Source organism: Esox lucius, chromosome 17, assembly GCF_011004845.1.
Source record: "Esox lucius isolate fEsoLuc1 chromosome 17, fEsoLuc1.pri, whole genome shotgun sequence".
Lineage (NCBI taxonomy): Eukaryota > Metazoa > Chordata > Actinopteri > Esociformes > Esocidae > Esox > Esox lucius.
Genome location: NC_047585.1, coordinates 38,291,246 through 38,305,292, shown reverse-complemented (window position 1 = coordinate 38,305,292; position 14,047 = coordinate 38,291,246). Strand labels below are relative to the sequence as shown.

Sequence of the window (14,047 nt, the reverse complement as noted above, 5' to 3'; positions counted from 1 at the left end):
TTAGCCTTAATTTATACTATGTTTCTGTTTTCAATTGTTGCAGCAGAGGGAGTTACTTCAAACACATGAATAAACACGCCAAAACAATTGTCCACTTTTGTTTATTTAAATCAATTTCCCATTTCCAAAATCTCTAAAGTTTTGAGTTTGAGACCTGCACCTAAATATATAGAATTCTGTGATAACATCTTGAGAAAATAATACACAAGTTTTGGGACTTCTTAGGTGATGGCCCTTGCAACTGTGTAAATTATACAGTGATGTCTTATCTAGAGCAAGTTTTTACAGTATACAAAGAAAGGCAGTTTACATAGATGGAGACCTCCCAAGTCAACTTAAGTGCACTTTCCCGAAACCAACACATGCTTGTACGAGGCAAATCACACGCATACTGTATAAACCCTTCTTAACAGATATTGCTTTTCAGAAAGTAAACGTGTAACGGCGTGAGCTCTCTGATGCAGCCGTATCAAGCGGATCATTTCCTGTAAAACCTTCGACAAGTTTCCATATTGTAAACTAAATGTTATTATTGTAAAACTAAGCAGAATACGCTGTACACTAGTGTCTTGTAGAGGCTGTCCACTTGATTTTTTTTTCTGTGTACAAGAAGATTGCACAGACATCCCGATCCTATACACCCATAATATACGTGGTTCCTAAACCCAGATGACACTCACTATCACCACAACGTTCTGTTGGGTCAATGCAAACTGAGTCAGGACCGTCAGTCCAGCCACCAATGAGCAACGACCCTATCTCCATTCCTCACAAGATTGGATAGATGGTCTTCACTGGGAAAACATTTACAAGAAACTCTCTCCCCCCACCACTCTCTCTCTCTCTCTCTCTCTCTCTCTCTCTCTCTCTCTTTCACTCATTTATTTATTTTTCTCTCTTTATTTAAAAAGAAAGAAACCAAAACAAGTACAATCTCCTGTCATGTGCGAAACCAAGCAGAAAAGGCATTGCGCAAAGTGTGTGTGTGTGTGTGTGTGGGTGGGTGCACGCACAAATGTGTGTGTGGTTGTCAGTGTGGGAGTGTGTGGTCATGTTTATTTCTCCTCCAGCATAGGTTCAACACCATTTAGAAAAACAGAATCATCGTTCACAGCAGCTCCTTCGATTGGCGCCTCTGTGTGGCAAAGGACATGTAGTGCGCTTGGAAACCTGAAACACATTAGAAACACACATTGTCCCGGGGGAAAGCTCAAAAAGCTCTGCAACACTGAGATGTATGCCACTACTTTGGAGAATATTAGGGGACTAAAATCTCTACTGTTGCATCTTAAATTAATCAGAACTTGTCAGTTGTCAGAGTCTTGGTCTCTACCTGGAGGTCTAGCTTTTGCCACCCTTGTTTGTAGATGCTGGCACTACATCTGAACTCGGCTGTCCAGACAGGTGGTCTAGGGCGGCTGGGTCCTCCCGCTGTTTCTAAGGCAGAAAGACAAAGGTCAAGAAGTCATTTACAGGACATTGGTCAAAAATGAATACGGGCAAGTATTTCCACATTATTATCAGGATCGACACTGAAAGGCAGCTAACGGAGAGGCAGTGACTTTACCACTGTGGCATTCAGGGCTCCCTGTCCCAAAGGTTCTCAAACCTGTCCCAAAGACTCTCACACCTGTCCCAAAGACTCTCACACCTGTCCCAAAGACTCTCAAACCTGTCCCAAAGACTCTCAAACCTGTCCCAAAGACTCTCAAACCTGTCCCAAAGGTTCTCAAACCTGTCCAAAAGGTTCTCAAACCGGTCCCAAAGGTTCTCAAACCTGTCCCAAAGGTTCTCAAACCTGTCCCAAAGGTTCTCAAACCTGTCCCAAAGGTTCTCAAACCTGTCCCAAAGGTAGTCTATTGGTTTGATTTCGGGGCACTGTGCAGGCCAGTCAAGTAGACTGAATTGTCCATTAACAGGGACTGCAAGGACTGTCCCCCACACGACTGTCACTGACTGGATGTTAGTTTATATCTCTATTCTCTGTAAACCCTAGACATTGTCATGTTTGAAAAGCACAGGGGGGGTCTATGTTTCTCAGATACTTGAACAGGCTTGACTGACCATGATTGTACCAAGCTCGAAGAAGCATAACGTTCAGACGAACAGAAACAAATTCTTTAGTTTTCCTGCTTTATAGATGCAAACCACAGCAATGTGATTAACTGTCTGGAGATGTGATCCACAGTCAGCCCGCTGTTCCTAATAAACTGGCCACTGAGGGTAAATTAATTAATGTCTTCTGTGTAGGTATAGTATACCTACCTTGGACTTGGACTTTGACTTGCTTTTGCTCTGTAACAAAAGAAAACGGAAGTGATGGTCAGTGTGGATAAAACATCAGAGAGCACGATGAGCCTACGGGAAACCAAAAGTCTGCTGACAATTGACAATCATATTTGGCTCTAAATCCAGAGGATTGGTGTTGTCACGTTTTTCTTTTAACAGCAAAAAGCATTCAGAATATGTCGGCTTCAAAAGCATAACAACAAAGGTTAAATGACAGTACACAGGATGTCCTCCTCACCTTTGGTTTGCCTCCTTTGGATGTCATGCTGTCTGGGAGAAGAGTGTCCGACAGGTCATCCAGGACAGGGCCGGACATTGGCTGGACAGATAAACACAAACTGTCCTTTAGCTGCCAGTCAACCCAGCACCCCGGGGGCCCGCAGAAGGGACGATCTAGGACCAGGTCACCCCCCTGTCTATCCAATGTTATTCGTGATTCTAGAAAGGCTCAATTTAGTGGTGTGTTAGTTGGTTTCGGCTTGTCTGCGGTAGGTACGTACCACCTGACTGGGCTGTCTCTGCTCTGTCGTCTTGGTTACTGCGGTGGTAGCTGCAGGTGTAGAGAAGTCGCTTGACAAGAGGTCCAGGGCAGTGCTGTCATCCATGGATGGCTGTGAGGTAGGACGATGGTCACCGATGTACATCCAGTTTACAATAATTCAACTTCACTTTTATGAGATCCAGTGTGTTCAACCACTTTGGAAATAAGTGTTTTTACTTGTTTTGTCCATGTTAAACTCAGTCAAAACAATATAACAACTGACCAATGTTGCTACAGACACAATTGGACAGAAACTTCACCTGCTTGGGTCTCACATCAATGCGGGCTTTGGCGTCAGCCGTTGCCTATGAGGAGAAAAACAGTGAAACAAATGTATTAAATATAAAACAAAAGATGTAAGTGTTCAGAATGGTATAGTATTACTTACGAGTCATCTAGAAAAGTGTTCAGCTACGCAGCAGAGTTTAAATTAACATATAGCCTGTTAGCACACCATCTGGTACGGAGAACAATCCTTTTGCTTTTACGCTAGCATTAGCACATAACGCCTCTTTAGATTCTACTTCAACCTTGGAGATGCTTACCTTTTTGTCTTCCTTAGTGGGCCGGTATTCAGGTGGCAGGCTGTCGTCTCTCTCACCCATCTTGATAACCTTCTCCTCTGTGACTTTTTTCTCCTGGGATGAACAGAGTCAACGGACGTCGACGAACAGGATTAGCATTACAGGAGCTCATTCTGCCTTTAGTTGCATTCAGATGAACAGTTGCAGTGCAGCTTATATTTCGAACAAGGAATGGAGATTATCACGTTTTCAGTGTACAATTATTTTGCCCGTTGCAGAGTACATTTTCTGTCGCATTTATTGTAAGCTAAACAAAGCCCACATGAACCCGTTATAAAACAAACATTCAGTACCTTGACGATGTCTTTGGCTGCGACAGGAGCTGCAGGCTGGACAACAGGAGTAAGGTCCATTAGGGTATTTGACAAGACATCCAGAGCATCGGCCGTCCCTGTAGAAAGCTACTCACACATAAAAAACAACACAGACAACAGGTTACATGTCACTGCTGACAAGTGACAATGGGGATCACACAAGTTGTGTGTGTGTGTGAGTGTCTGTGTGTGTCAGTACCTGGCGATCGGCAGCAGATTTGACAGTTGGGGCAACCGAAGGGGCTGCAAAGTCTCCCGCCAAGGCATCAAGGGCAAAGTCACCTGAGGACTGGAAACAGAGGCGGAGTCACGGAGGGATAATAGGACACTACTTTAAGGGACACTTCCTGTAAAGGAACCGGATGATCATAAATACATGGATTCAGAGCAGACCCGTATATATCAGGAAATGGTTTCATAGACGAGCAGCCAACAGTGCAGGGTGATGTTCATTTGTGTGGGAGGAGCTTGGGGGTTCCGAGTCCAGTTTTCCTAAACCTGTCCCTAAAGCCTGTCCCTAAAACCTAACCTTACACTGAACCTAAACACTAACCCAACTTGAACTTTAATCTAAACCTAACCTTACAATAAACCTAAACACTAACCCAACTTGAACCTAACACTAAACCTAAACACTAACCCAACTTGAACTTTAAACTAAACCTAACCCCTAAGCAAGAAAAAGGCCCACACAAAACTACCTTTTCCTTGTTTTTCTATCCTTGTAGAGATTTTTGGTGTCAACCAGGTTACACATGAACACACACACACTCTACAAAACCCCACACTCTGCAGGTGATACTAATGGCCCTTTTCCACTGCATGGAACCGGCTCAACTCTACACGCCACATCTGAACTCCCTTTGGGAGCTTTTACTCGCCCCGCCTTTTCTGCTTTTCATTGCGCAAAAGTTAGGATAGTACCTGGTACCAGATACTCTTTTTTCTATCTGCTCTGTCGAGGTTCCAAGCGAGTTGAGGCGATACTAAAAGACTATGTGAAAACACGGAGTGACTCAAAGCGTGCAGCAAAGCAAAACCAGCAGTTCTGCTGTTAGCCGTCCAGTGTCAGAGAATGGTTTTATGAGACGAGAACGGCGCTTCTTTACGGTTCTGTCCTAGGAGTCATTGCATAGGGTTCATTTAAGTGCCAGTGTAAAGTAATTCCCCTTCATATCCAAGTTTCCCTAACCTAACTGCAGCCCCAAAAACTGGGCGAAACCCCCTGACCATGACACTCTAACACATGCTGATAGCCCATTAAGGGTACCTGTGTGGGTTTGTTTTGTGGAGGTACCATGGGGGCCTGGACAGTAGAGGCTGGAGAAGATGCCACAATGCCACCAGACAAGGGGGAAGTGTCCTTCACTTTAGATGGACATTATTCATACAGCTTATAACGCCTTTATAACTCAAGAACACTCTTTATAAAACACTCTTTATAACAGGCCACAACGTTTGACTACAACACAGTTTTGGCTAAATCATTTGATTGTGACATGGCGAGCTACACCTAAAGTGATTGGTATGTAACAAACCCAAACTTAGATTCTGTTCATGACAGAGTGAACCAATCAGTGAATGGTTTGATATTCAAGTGGCTAATAGTAGTGGATGATGCTCACCTGTGTGGGAGGAGCTGGGGGGCAGAGGATAGGAGCCTGGACACCATGAGCCACAGAGGGAGACATGAAATCACCTGACAGGATGTCCAGAGCCTCACCAGAGTCCATGGAGGGCTGGAGAGAGTGACAGAGAGAGAGGATAAGAATGGGGAGAATGAGGGAGGAGAGGTGTAGAGGGGAGGGGTGTAGAGAGGAGGGGAGCAGAGGGGAGGGGTGTAGAGGGGAGGGGTGTAGTGGGGAGGGGTGTAGTGGGGAGGGGTGTAGAGGGGAGGGGTGTAGAGGGGAGGGGTGTAGAGGGGAGGGGTGTAGAGGAGATGAATAATACATTTCCCTAAATCTTACTCCAATCATTCCGAGTTCCTTCTGGATGCTACAACTGAATGTTTATTTTATCAAGGATTTGTACATTGCCTGTTTGAGGCTCACCTCTGGCTTGAGGGGAGGCAGATTTCTGACTTTGTCCTCTGTGAACCTGTATTCTGGTGGGAGGGTGTCGTCCCTCTCGCCTACAAGCACACCTTTAGTTTTTGCCAGCGGGTCTTCCTGCACATGACACAGAAACACAGACAGGAATGTAGTCTTCATCCAAACATAACCCTTTCTGTCTATTAGTGTACAACCGGAAGAATAGAAAAGATCACTGATCTTCATCAGGGTGACTTTACCGTGACGATGTCCTCCGGTCTGATCTTGGGTGATTCAGGCACTGGTTCTGGAGCTCCTAGAGTGTCTCCAAGAGCCTCCAGAGCATCCAGAGACATGTCCTGTAGGCACACACACACACACACACACACACACATAGGAGGGTCAGGAAAGACTACAGGTTTTGGTGTTTACAGCGTTATCCTGGGTTGTAGGTGTGTTCAGTGCATCCAGGTTGGTTACCTGGTCAGCAGTGGATATCAGAACGGGTGCAGCTTGAACAGGGGCCTTTTTGGTGACTTCCTTTGTACAGACGGGCCTAATGGCCTAATGGCCAGAGGAAGGGAGCGAGAGACACAAACACATCACAAAGCCTGACAGTACATAATACATAATGACTCCCCTCCCCTACAAAAACCATGACTCCCCTACAAACACCATGACTCCCCTCCTCCTACAAACACCATGACTCCCCTCCTCCTACAAACACCATGACTCCCCTACAAACACCATGACTCCCCTCCTCCTACAAACACCATGACTCCCCTCCTCCTACAAACACCATGACTCCCCTACAAACACCATGACTCCCCTCCTCCTACAAACACCATGACTCCCCTCCTCCTACAAACACCATGACTCTCCTCCCCTACAAACACCATGACCCTCCTCATCCTACAAACACCATGACGCTCCTACAAACACAATGACTCCCCTCCTCCTACAAACACCATGACTCCCCTACAAACACAATGACTCCCCTCCCCCTACAAACACCATGACTCCCCTCCCCTACAAACACCATGACTCCCCTCCTCCTACAAACACAATGACTCCCCTCCTCCTACAAACACCATGACTCCCCTACAAACACAATGACTCCCCTCCCCTACAAACACCATGACTCCTGTCCCCTACAAACACCATGACTCTCCTCCTCCTACAAACACCATGACTCCCCTCCTCCTACAAACACCATGACTCCCCTCCTCCTACAAACACCATGACTCCCCTCCTCCTACAAACACCATGACTCCCCTCCTCCTACAAACACCATGACTCCCCTCCCCTACAAACACCATGGCAACCAACAAAATACAAGGTACATACGTTCTCAAACTCTTGCACACATGCTGACACAAACACACAATTTTGAAATCTCTATATTTTGTGGTAGATGTAAAAGGTAATTCCCCTTCATATCCAAGTTTCCCTAACCTAACTGCAACCCTAAAAACTGGGCGAAACCCCCTGACCATGACACTCTAACACATGCTGATAGCCCATTAAGGGTACCTGTGGGGGTTTGTTTTGTGGAGGTACCATGGGGGCCTGGACAGTAGAGGCTGTAGAAGACGCCACAATGCCACCAGACAAGGGGGAAGAGTCCTTCACTTTAGCCTGGGAGAGATGGACATTATTCATACAGCTTATAACACCTTTATAACTCAAGAACACTCTTTATAACCCACTCTTTATAAAAACACTCTATAACAGGCCACAAAGTTTGACTACAACACAGTGTTGGCTAAATCATTTGATTGTGACATGGCGAGCTACACCTAAAGTGATTGGTATGTAACAAACCCAAACTTAGATTCTATTCATGACAGATAAAACCTGATCTTAAATTCTATTTACGACTGATTGATTAACCAATCAGTGAATGGTTTGATAGGCAAGTGGCCAATAGTAGAAGGGTGATGCTCACCTGTGTGGGAGGAGCTGGGGGGCAGAGGATAGGAGCCTGGACACCATGAGCCACAGAGGGAGACATGAAATCACCTGACAGGATGTCCAGAGCCTCACCAGAGTCCATGGAGGGCTGGAGAGAGTGACAGAGAGAGAGGATAAGAATGGGGAGAATGAGGGAGGAGAGGTGTAGAGGGGAGGGGTGTAGAGAGGAGGAGTTTAGAGGGGAGGGGTTTAGAGAGAAGGAGTGTAGAGGGGAGGGGTGTAGAGGGGATGGGTGTAGAGGGGAGGGGTGTAGTGGGGAGGGGTGTAGTGGGGAGGGGTGTAGTGGGGAGGGGTGCAGAGGGGAGGGGTGTAGAGGGGAACGTGTAGAGGGGAGGGGTGCAGAGGGGAGGGGTGTAGAGGGGAGGGGTGCAGAGGGGAGGGGTGTAGTGGGGAGGGGTGTAGTGGGGAGGGGTGTAGAGGGGAGGGGTGTAGAGGGGAGGAGTGTAGAGGGGAGGGGTGTAGAGGGGAGGGGTGTAGAGGGGAGGGGTGTAGTGGGGAGGGGTGTAGTGGGGAGGAGTGTAGAGGGGAGGAGTGTAGAGGAGATGAATAATACATTTCCCTAAATCTTACTCCAATCATTCAGAGTTCCTTCTGGATGCTACAACTGAATGTTTTTATCCCCATTTATTTTATCAAGGATTTGTACATTGCCTGTTTGAGGCTCACCTCTGGCTTGGGGGGAGGCAGGTTTCTGACTTTGTCCTCTGTGAACCTGTATTCTGGTGGGAGGGTGTATTCCCTCTCACCTACAAGCACACCTTTAGTTTTTGCCAGCGGGTCTTCCTGCACATGACACAGAAACACAGACAGGAATGTAGTCTTCATCCAAACATAACCCTTTCTGTCTATTAGTGTACAACCGGAAGAATAGAAAAGATCACTGATCTTCATCAGGGTGACTTTACCGTGACGATGTCCTCCGGTCTGATCTTGGGTGATTCAGGCACTGGTTCTGGAGCTCCTAGAGTGTCTCCAAGAGCCTCCAGAGCATCCAGAGACATGTCCTGTAGGCACACACACACACACACACACACACATAGGGTTAGGAAAGACTACAGGTTTTGGTGTTTACAGCATTATCCTGGGTTGTAGGTGTGTTCAGTGCATCCAGGTTGGTTACCTGGTCAGCAGTGGATATCAGAACGGGTGCAGCTTGAACAGGGGCCTTTTTGGTGACTTCCTTTGTACAGAAGGGGACCTAATGGCCAGAGGAAGGAGGTGAGAGACACAAACACATCACAAAGCCTCACAGTATATAATACATAATGACTCTCCTCCTCCTACAAACACCATGGCAACCAGCAAGATACAAGGTACATATATTCTCAAACTCTTGCACACATGCTGACACAAACACACAATTTTGAAATCTCTATATTTTGTGGTAGATATAAAAAGTAATTCCCCTTCATATCCAAGTTTCCCTAACCTAACTGCAACCCTAAAAACTGGGCAAACCCCCCTGACCATGACACTCTAACACATGGGTCACCAAACTCAGGCACACCACCCCTCTTTGACCGGCCCCCCAGCCACTCTGCCCCCCACTACTTGTACCGGCCCTATGAGGCAATCCCCAAAAGTCGTCATGGCCTATTTTTTTTTTATTGCTTTTTGGAAAATATTAACATGTCTGCATCTGGTATTTTGTTGATTTTTCAGTTAAAAATTTATATTTAGTTATAAAATGAAATATAATATTTGCCGAATTTTCGTCACCCGACATGCTCGAGATCAAGCAGTGTCAGACAGCGCACGCTCGCAACTGTCCATGTTCAGGACAGCAAAATGGCTAGCGTTAAACGAAAAGTTGATAAAGAGTGCAGAGTTTGCAAAGAACAGTGGACCAATGATCATTTTTTTGTTCAGTGTAAGGACCGTGCAGTTTGTATTATATGTAAAGAAAGTGTGGCTGTTTTCAAAGAATATAATCTACTTCGTAACCACGAAACCCGCCACAATTGAGTGTACTAGCCTGCGAGGGCAAGCAAGAGAAGACAGGATTCTGAGGATGAAAGGCGGACTGGCTGTACAACAGAATGTATTCCTTCGCCAAACTCAGATCAACCAGGCTGCTGTCCGAGCTAGCTATAAGGTAGCTCACCTACTAGCTACCCATGGAAAGCTGTTTACTGATGGGGACTTTGTTAAAGAATGCATGCTTGCTGTGGCCGAGGAGGTGTCCCGCCAAAAAGGATGCGCTCAACGCGGTGAGTCTCTCCGCACCTACTATGACCCGGCGAATCGAAGATTTGGGGGACAACGTGTATGACCAGCTGAATAAGAAAGCGTAAGAATTCGAGTTTCTTTGCTTTGGCCACGGATGAGTGCAATGGCGTTCAGGACACAGCTCAACTGCTCATTTTTATTCGTGGAGTTAGCGCAAGCTTTGAAGTGTCTGAGGAGCTGGCAGCTCTAAAAAGTCTCAAAGGTACTACGACAGGAGAGGATATTTTTGTCCGAGTGTGCAAAACAATGGAAGAGTTGGATCTACACTGGTCTAAATTGGCTGGCATCACTACGGATGGCGCACCTAGTATGGTTGGCACAACAAGGGGGCTAGTAGGGCGCTTGAACAGCGAATTCGAGAAAACATGGGCTGAAACACAGACAGATCCAGGCCTTTCTCTCCGAGCTTGAGTCTGTCTACGAGGATGTGCTGTACTACACAGAAGTACGATGGTTAAGCCGAGGCAGAGTGTTGCGCCGTTTCTATGACCTGCTACCCGAAATCAACACCTTCCTGCAGTCTAAAGGTGAAACGGTACGAGAGCTGACCGAGCCAGAATGGAAATGGGACCTCGCGTTTTTAACTGATGTGACTGAAATGTTGAACCACCTTAACGTGCAGCTCCAAGGCCAAGGGAAGCTAATCAGTGACATGTATTCCCACATCAAAGCGTTCGAGGTCAAACTAGTGCTCCTTGTGCGACAGGTCCAAAAGCTGGACTTCACGCATCTCCCTGCCACCCAAAGCTACTGCGCTGAGGAACCAGATGTCCCGTTCCCAGTCGAAAAGTGCAAGGATGCAGCGGAAATGCTGCAGGGAGAGTTCAGTGCGCGGTTCCGTGAGCTTCATGTCAACGGTAAAGGAATACGCTTGTTCCAGAACCCCTTTGCTGCCGACAGAAATGATGGCTTTCCCTTGGATATCCTTAAAGACTGCGCTCCCAGAGGAAACCTACCCAAACAGCATGCAATGAAGATGTCCACAGTTTTTGGCAGCACCTACATCTGTGAGCAAAGCTTTTCCCGCATGAAGCAAACCAAGATTCCAACAAGGAACAGACTCACAGATAAACACTTGCACCAGACCACGAGACTGGCTGCCACTAGACTGCAACCAGACATTGAACTTCTCACCAGCCAGAAGCAAGCACACAGTTCACACTGATACGGTAAGCACACTGATTTTAACAATTACTGATTTTTATTATAAATAAAAATAATGATAAATAAATGGAATATCTGTGGTATTTCAAATTTAAACAAAGTGTGAAGACTGGATTACTACTTTTGCAAACCACTAGAAAAGATAAACAAATATGTGCCAGGAATCAAGTGTTGATATAGTAGTGGGGATGGCTGTGCCAGGCTAGTAATCTCTACTACACTATGAGGCCTGCTGGTGGTCATTTTGGTCTGGGTCATACAATTCTGTTATATAGCTGACCTGGCCCCGGCCCCCCCATCACAGTCAGGAACGATAATGTGGCCCCCAGAGAAAAAAGTTTGGTGACCCCTGGAGTGACTCTAACACATGCTGATAGCCCATTAAGGGTACCTGTGTGGGTTTGTTTTGTGGAGGTACCATGGGGGCCTGGACAGTAGAGGCTGTAGAAGACGCCACAATGCCACCAGACAAGGGGGAAGAGTCCTTCACTTTAGCCTGGGAGAGATGGACATTATTCATACAGCTTATAACGCCTTTATAACTCAAGAACACTCTTTATAACCCACTCTTTATAAAAACACTCTTTATAACAGGCCACAACGTTTGACTACAACACAGTTTTGGCTAAATCATTTGATTGTGACATGGCGAACTACACCTAAAGTGATTGGTATGTAACAAACCCAAACTTAGATTCTATTCATGACAGAGTTAACCAATCAGTGAATGGTTTGATATTCAAGTGGCCAATAGTAGAAGGGTGATGCTCACCTGTGTGGGAGGAGCTGGGGGGCAGAGGATAGGAGCCTGGACACCATGAGCCACAGAGGGAGACATGAAATCACCTGACAGGATGTCCAGAGCCTCACCAGAGTCCATGGAGGGCTGGAGAGAGTGACAGAGAGAGAGGATAAGAATGGGGAGAATGAGGGAGGAGCGGTGTAGAGGGGAGGGGTGTAGAGGGGAGGGGTGTAGAGGGGAGGGGTGTAGTGGGGAGGGGTGTAGTGGGGAGGGGTGTAGAGGGGAGGGGTGTAGAGAGGAGGAGTGTAGAGGGGGAGGGGTTTAGAGGAGATGAATAATACATTTCCCTAAATCTTACTCCAATCATTCCGAGTTCCTTCTGGATGCTACAACTGAATGTTTTTCCCCCATTTATTTTATCAAGGATTTGTAGATTGCCTGTTTGAGGCTCACCTCTGGCTTGGGGGGAGGCAGGTTTCTGACTTTGTCCTCTGTGAACCTGTATTCTGGTGGGAGGGTGTCGTCCCTCTCGCCTACAAGCACACCTTTAGTTTTTGCCAGCGGGTCTTCCTGCACATGACACAGAAACACAGACAGGAATGTAGTCTTCATCCAAACATAACCCTTTCTGTCTATTAGTGTACGACCGGAAGAATAGAAAAGATCACTGATCTTCATCAGGGTGACTTTACCGTGACAATGTCCTCCGGTCTGATCTTGGGTGATTCAGGCACTGGTTCTGGAGCTCCTAGAGTATCTCCCAGAGCACTAAGAGCATCCAGAGACATGAAACCACCCTGGAGAGACAGACAGAGGAGAGGTACAGACAGAGGAGAGGTACAGACAGAGGAGAGGTACAGACAGAGGAGAGGTACAGACAGAGGAGGGATACAGACAGAGGAGGGATACAGACAGATGAGAGGTACAGACAGAGGAGAGGTACAGACAGAGGAGAGGTACAGACAGTATGGGGATATTTCGGAAGGCATGGGGAGATGGAGGGTACATGGATTACATGTGTGTGTTGGTCACATTGTCATCACATTATCTAAATAAGCACAGTAAATGGTGAATCGAATAAGAGTAACTGCTCCACTGATCCCCTGTGAGAGTATTTTTTAATTGGTTGGCTGGTAGCTGTCATATGACAAACCTCATCTGTCTTTGGCTTGGTGACCAGTGGAGAATCCAATCCAGTTATCAGAGAGAAGTCATCAAAATCCTAAAACACGAAGGCACATCAACAGATAACAGCTCTTTAATCACAACTCAAACCTCCTCACATGTAATACATCGTTTGTTGTTCATTATATGGACAAAGTAACTATTTCCAAACTACAGACACACACTCAGTGTAATAGTGAAAGGAATGGCATATGAATGTGTTATGTATGATGACATAAGACCTGCTATCTTTAGTGTTATTTACATTTTCCACCTTAGCTTTCTTGTCAGCTGGTGGAACAGCAGACCTGGTCACTGGAGCAGGAGCAAAATGTTCAGCTTTCTGGAATAAGAAAATAATAAATATTATAATCTTTTTAAAAGTCAATCTATATTTATCTGTATTTATGTAGTATTATACATGGATTATAAATGTGTGATAGTCGTCATGTTGGACCTGTTGTCTTTGGTGTTATTTACCTTTTGTAATTGTGTCATGAATGGCTTATGAACTTGTTATGTAGTGATGACACAGAACCTGTCATCTTTGGTGCTATTTACCTTTTCCACCTTAGCGGTTTTGTCAGCGGGTGGAACAGCAGACTTGGTCACTGGGGCAGGAGCAAACTGTTCAGCTTTCTGGAATATGGAAAATATATATTGTTGTTCATTACTAGGGTTTGTCTGTATTTATGTAGTATTATACATGCATTATAAATGTGTCATAGTCGTCATGTTGGACCTGTTGTCTTTAGTGTTATTTATCTTTTGTAATTGTTTCATGAATGGCTTATGAACTTGTTATGTAGTGATGACACAGAACCTGTCATCTTTGGTGTTATTCACCTTTTCCACCTTAGCGGTTTTGTCAGCGGGTGGAACAGCAGACTTGGTCACTGGGGCAGGAGCAAACTGTTCAGCTTTCTGGAATATGGAAAATATACATATTTTTTAATTACTAGGGTTTGTCTGTATTTATGTAGTATTATACATGCATTATACATGTGTCATAGTCG

At 45.8% G+C, this 14,047-nt stretch overlaps 1 protein-coding gene across 31 annotated transcripts in view; it reads right to left on the bottom strand.

Moving 5' to 3' along the window:
• Window positions 1-85: 85 nt before the first annotated feature.
• The window catches only part of cast (calpastatin), a 52,434-nt gene continuing 38,472 nt past the window's right edge, over window positions 86-14,047 (bottom strand). For 24 of the 31 annotated variants that reach the window (XM_034287085.1, XM_034287094.1, XM_034287090.1 and 21 more), the window contains 26 exons: window positions 13,878-13,955; window positions 13,593-13,670; window positions 13,297-13,374; window positions 13,021-13,089; window positions 12,560-12,664; window positions 12,321-12,437; window positions 11,898-12,011; window positions 11,517-11,621; window positions 8,853-8,930; window positions 8,638-8,736; window positions 8,399-8,515; window positions 7,707-7,820; window positions 7,292-7,396; window positions 6,239-6,322; window positions 6,019-6,117; window positions 5,780-5,896; window positions 5,354-5,467; window positions 3,928-4,017; window positions 3,708-3,815; window positions 3,376-3,468; window positions 3,091-3,135; window positions 2,790-2,900; window positions 2,528-2,608; window positions 2,266-2,295; window positions 1,334-1,437; window positions 86-1,170 (listed from right to left, as the gene is read on the bottom strand). In XM_034287085.1, coding sequence (XP_034142976.1) covers window positions 1,342-1,437; window positions 2,266-2,295; window positions 2,528-2,608; window positions 2,790-2,900; window positions 3,091-3,135; window positions 3,376-3,468; window positions 3,708-3,815; window positions 3,928-4,017; window positions 5,354-5,467; window positions 5,780-5,896; window positions 6,019-6,117; window positions 6,239-6,322; window positions 7,292-7,396; window positions 7,707-7,820; window positions 8,399-8,515; window positions 8,638-8,736; window positions 8,853-8,930; window positions 11,517-11,621; window positions 11,898-12,011; window positions 12,321-12,437; window positions 12,560-12,664; window positions 13,021-13,089; window positions 13,297-13,374; window positions 13,593-13,670; window positions 13,878-13,955 — 2,325 coding nt within the window. In that variant the 3' untranslated portion in view covers window positions 86-1,170; window positions 1,334-1,341. The remainder of the gene's footprint in view (window positions 1,171-1,333; window positions 1,438-2,265; window positions 2,296-2,527; window positions 2,609-2,789; window positions 2,901-3,090; window positions 3,136-3,375; window positions 3,469-3,707; window positions 3,816-3,927; window positions 4,018-5,353; window positions 5,468-5,779; window positions 5,897-6,018; window positions 6,118-6,238; window positions 6,323-7,291; window positions 7,397-7,706; window positions 7,821-8,398; window positions 8,516-8,637; window positions 8,737-8,852; window positions 8,931-11,516; window positions 11,622-11,897; window positions 12,012-12,320; window positions 12,438-12,559; window positions 12,665-13,020; window positions 13,090-13,296; window positions 13,375-13,592; window positions 13,671-13,877; window positions 13,956-14,047) is intronic. The other 7 variants (XM_034287088.1, XM_034287086.1, XM_034287095.1 and 4 more) reach the window with 7 other exon arrangements.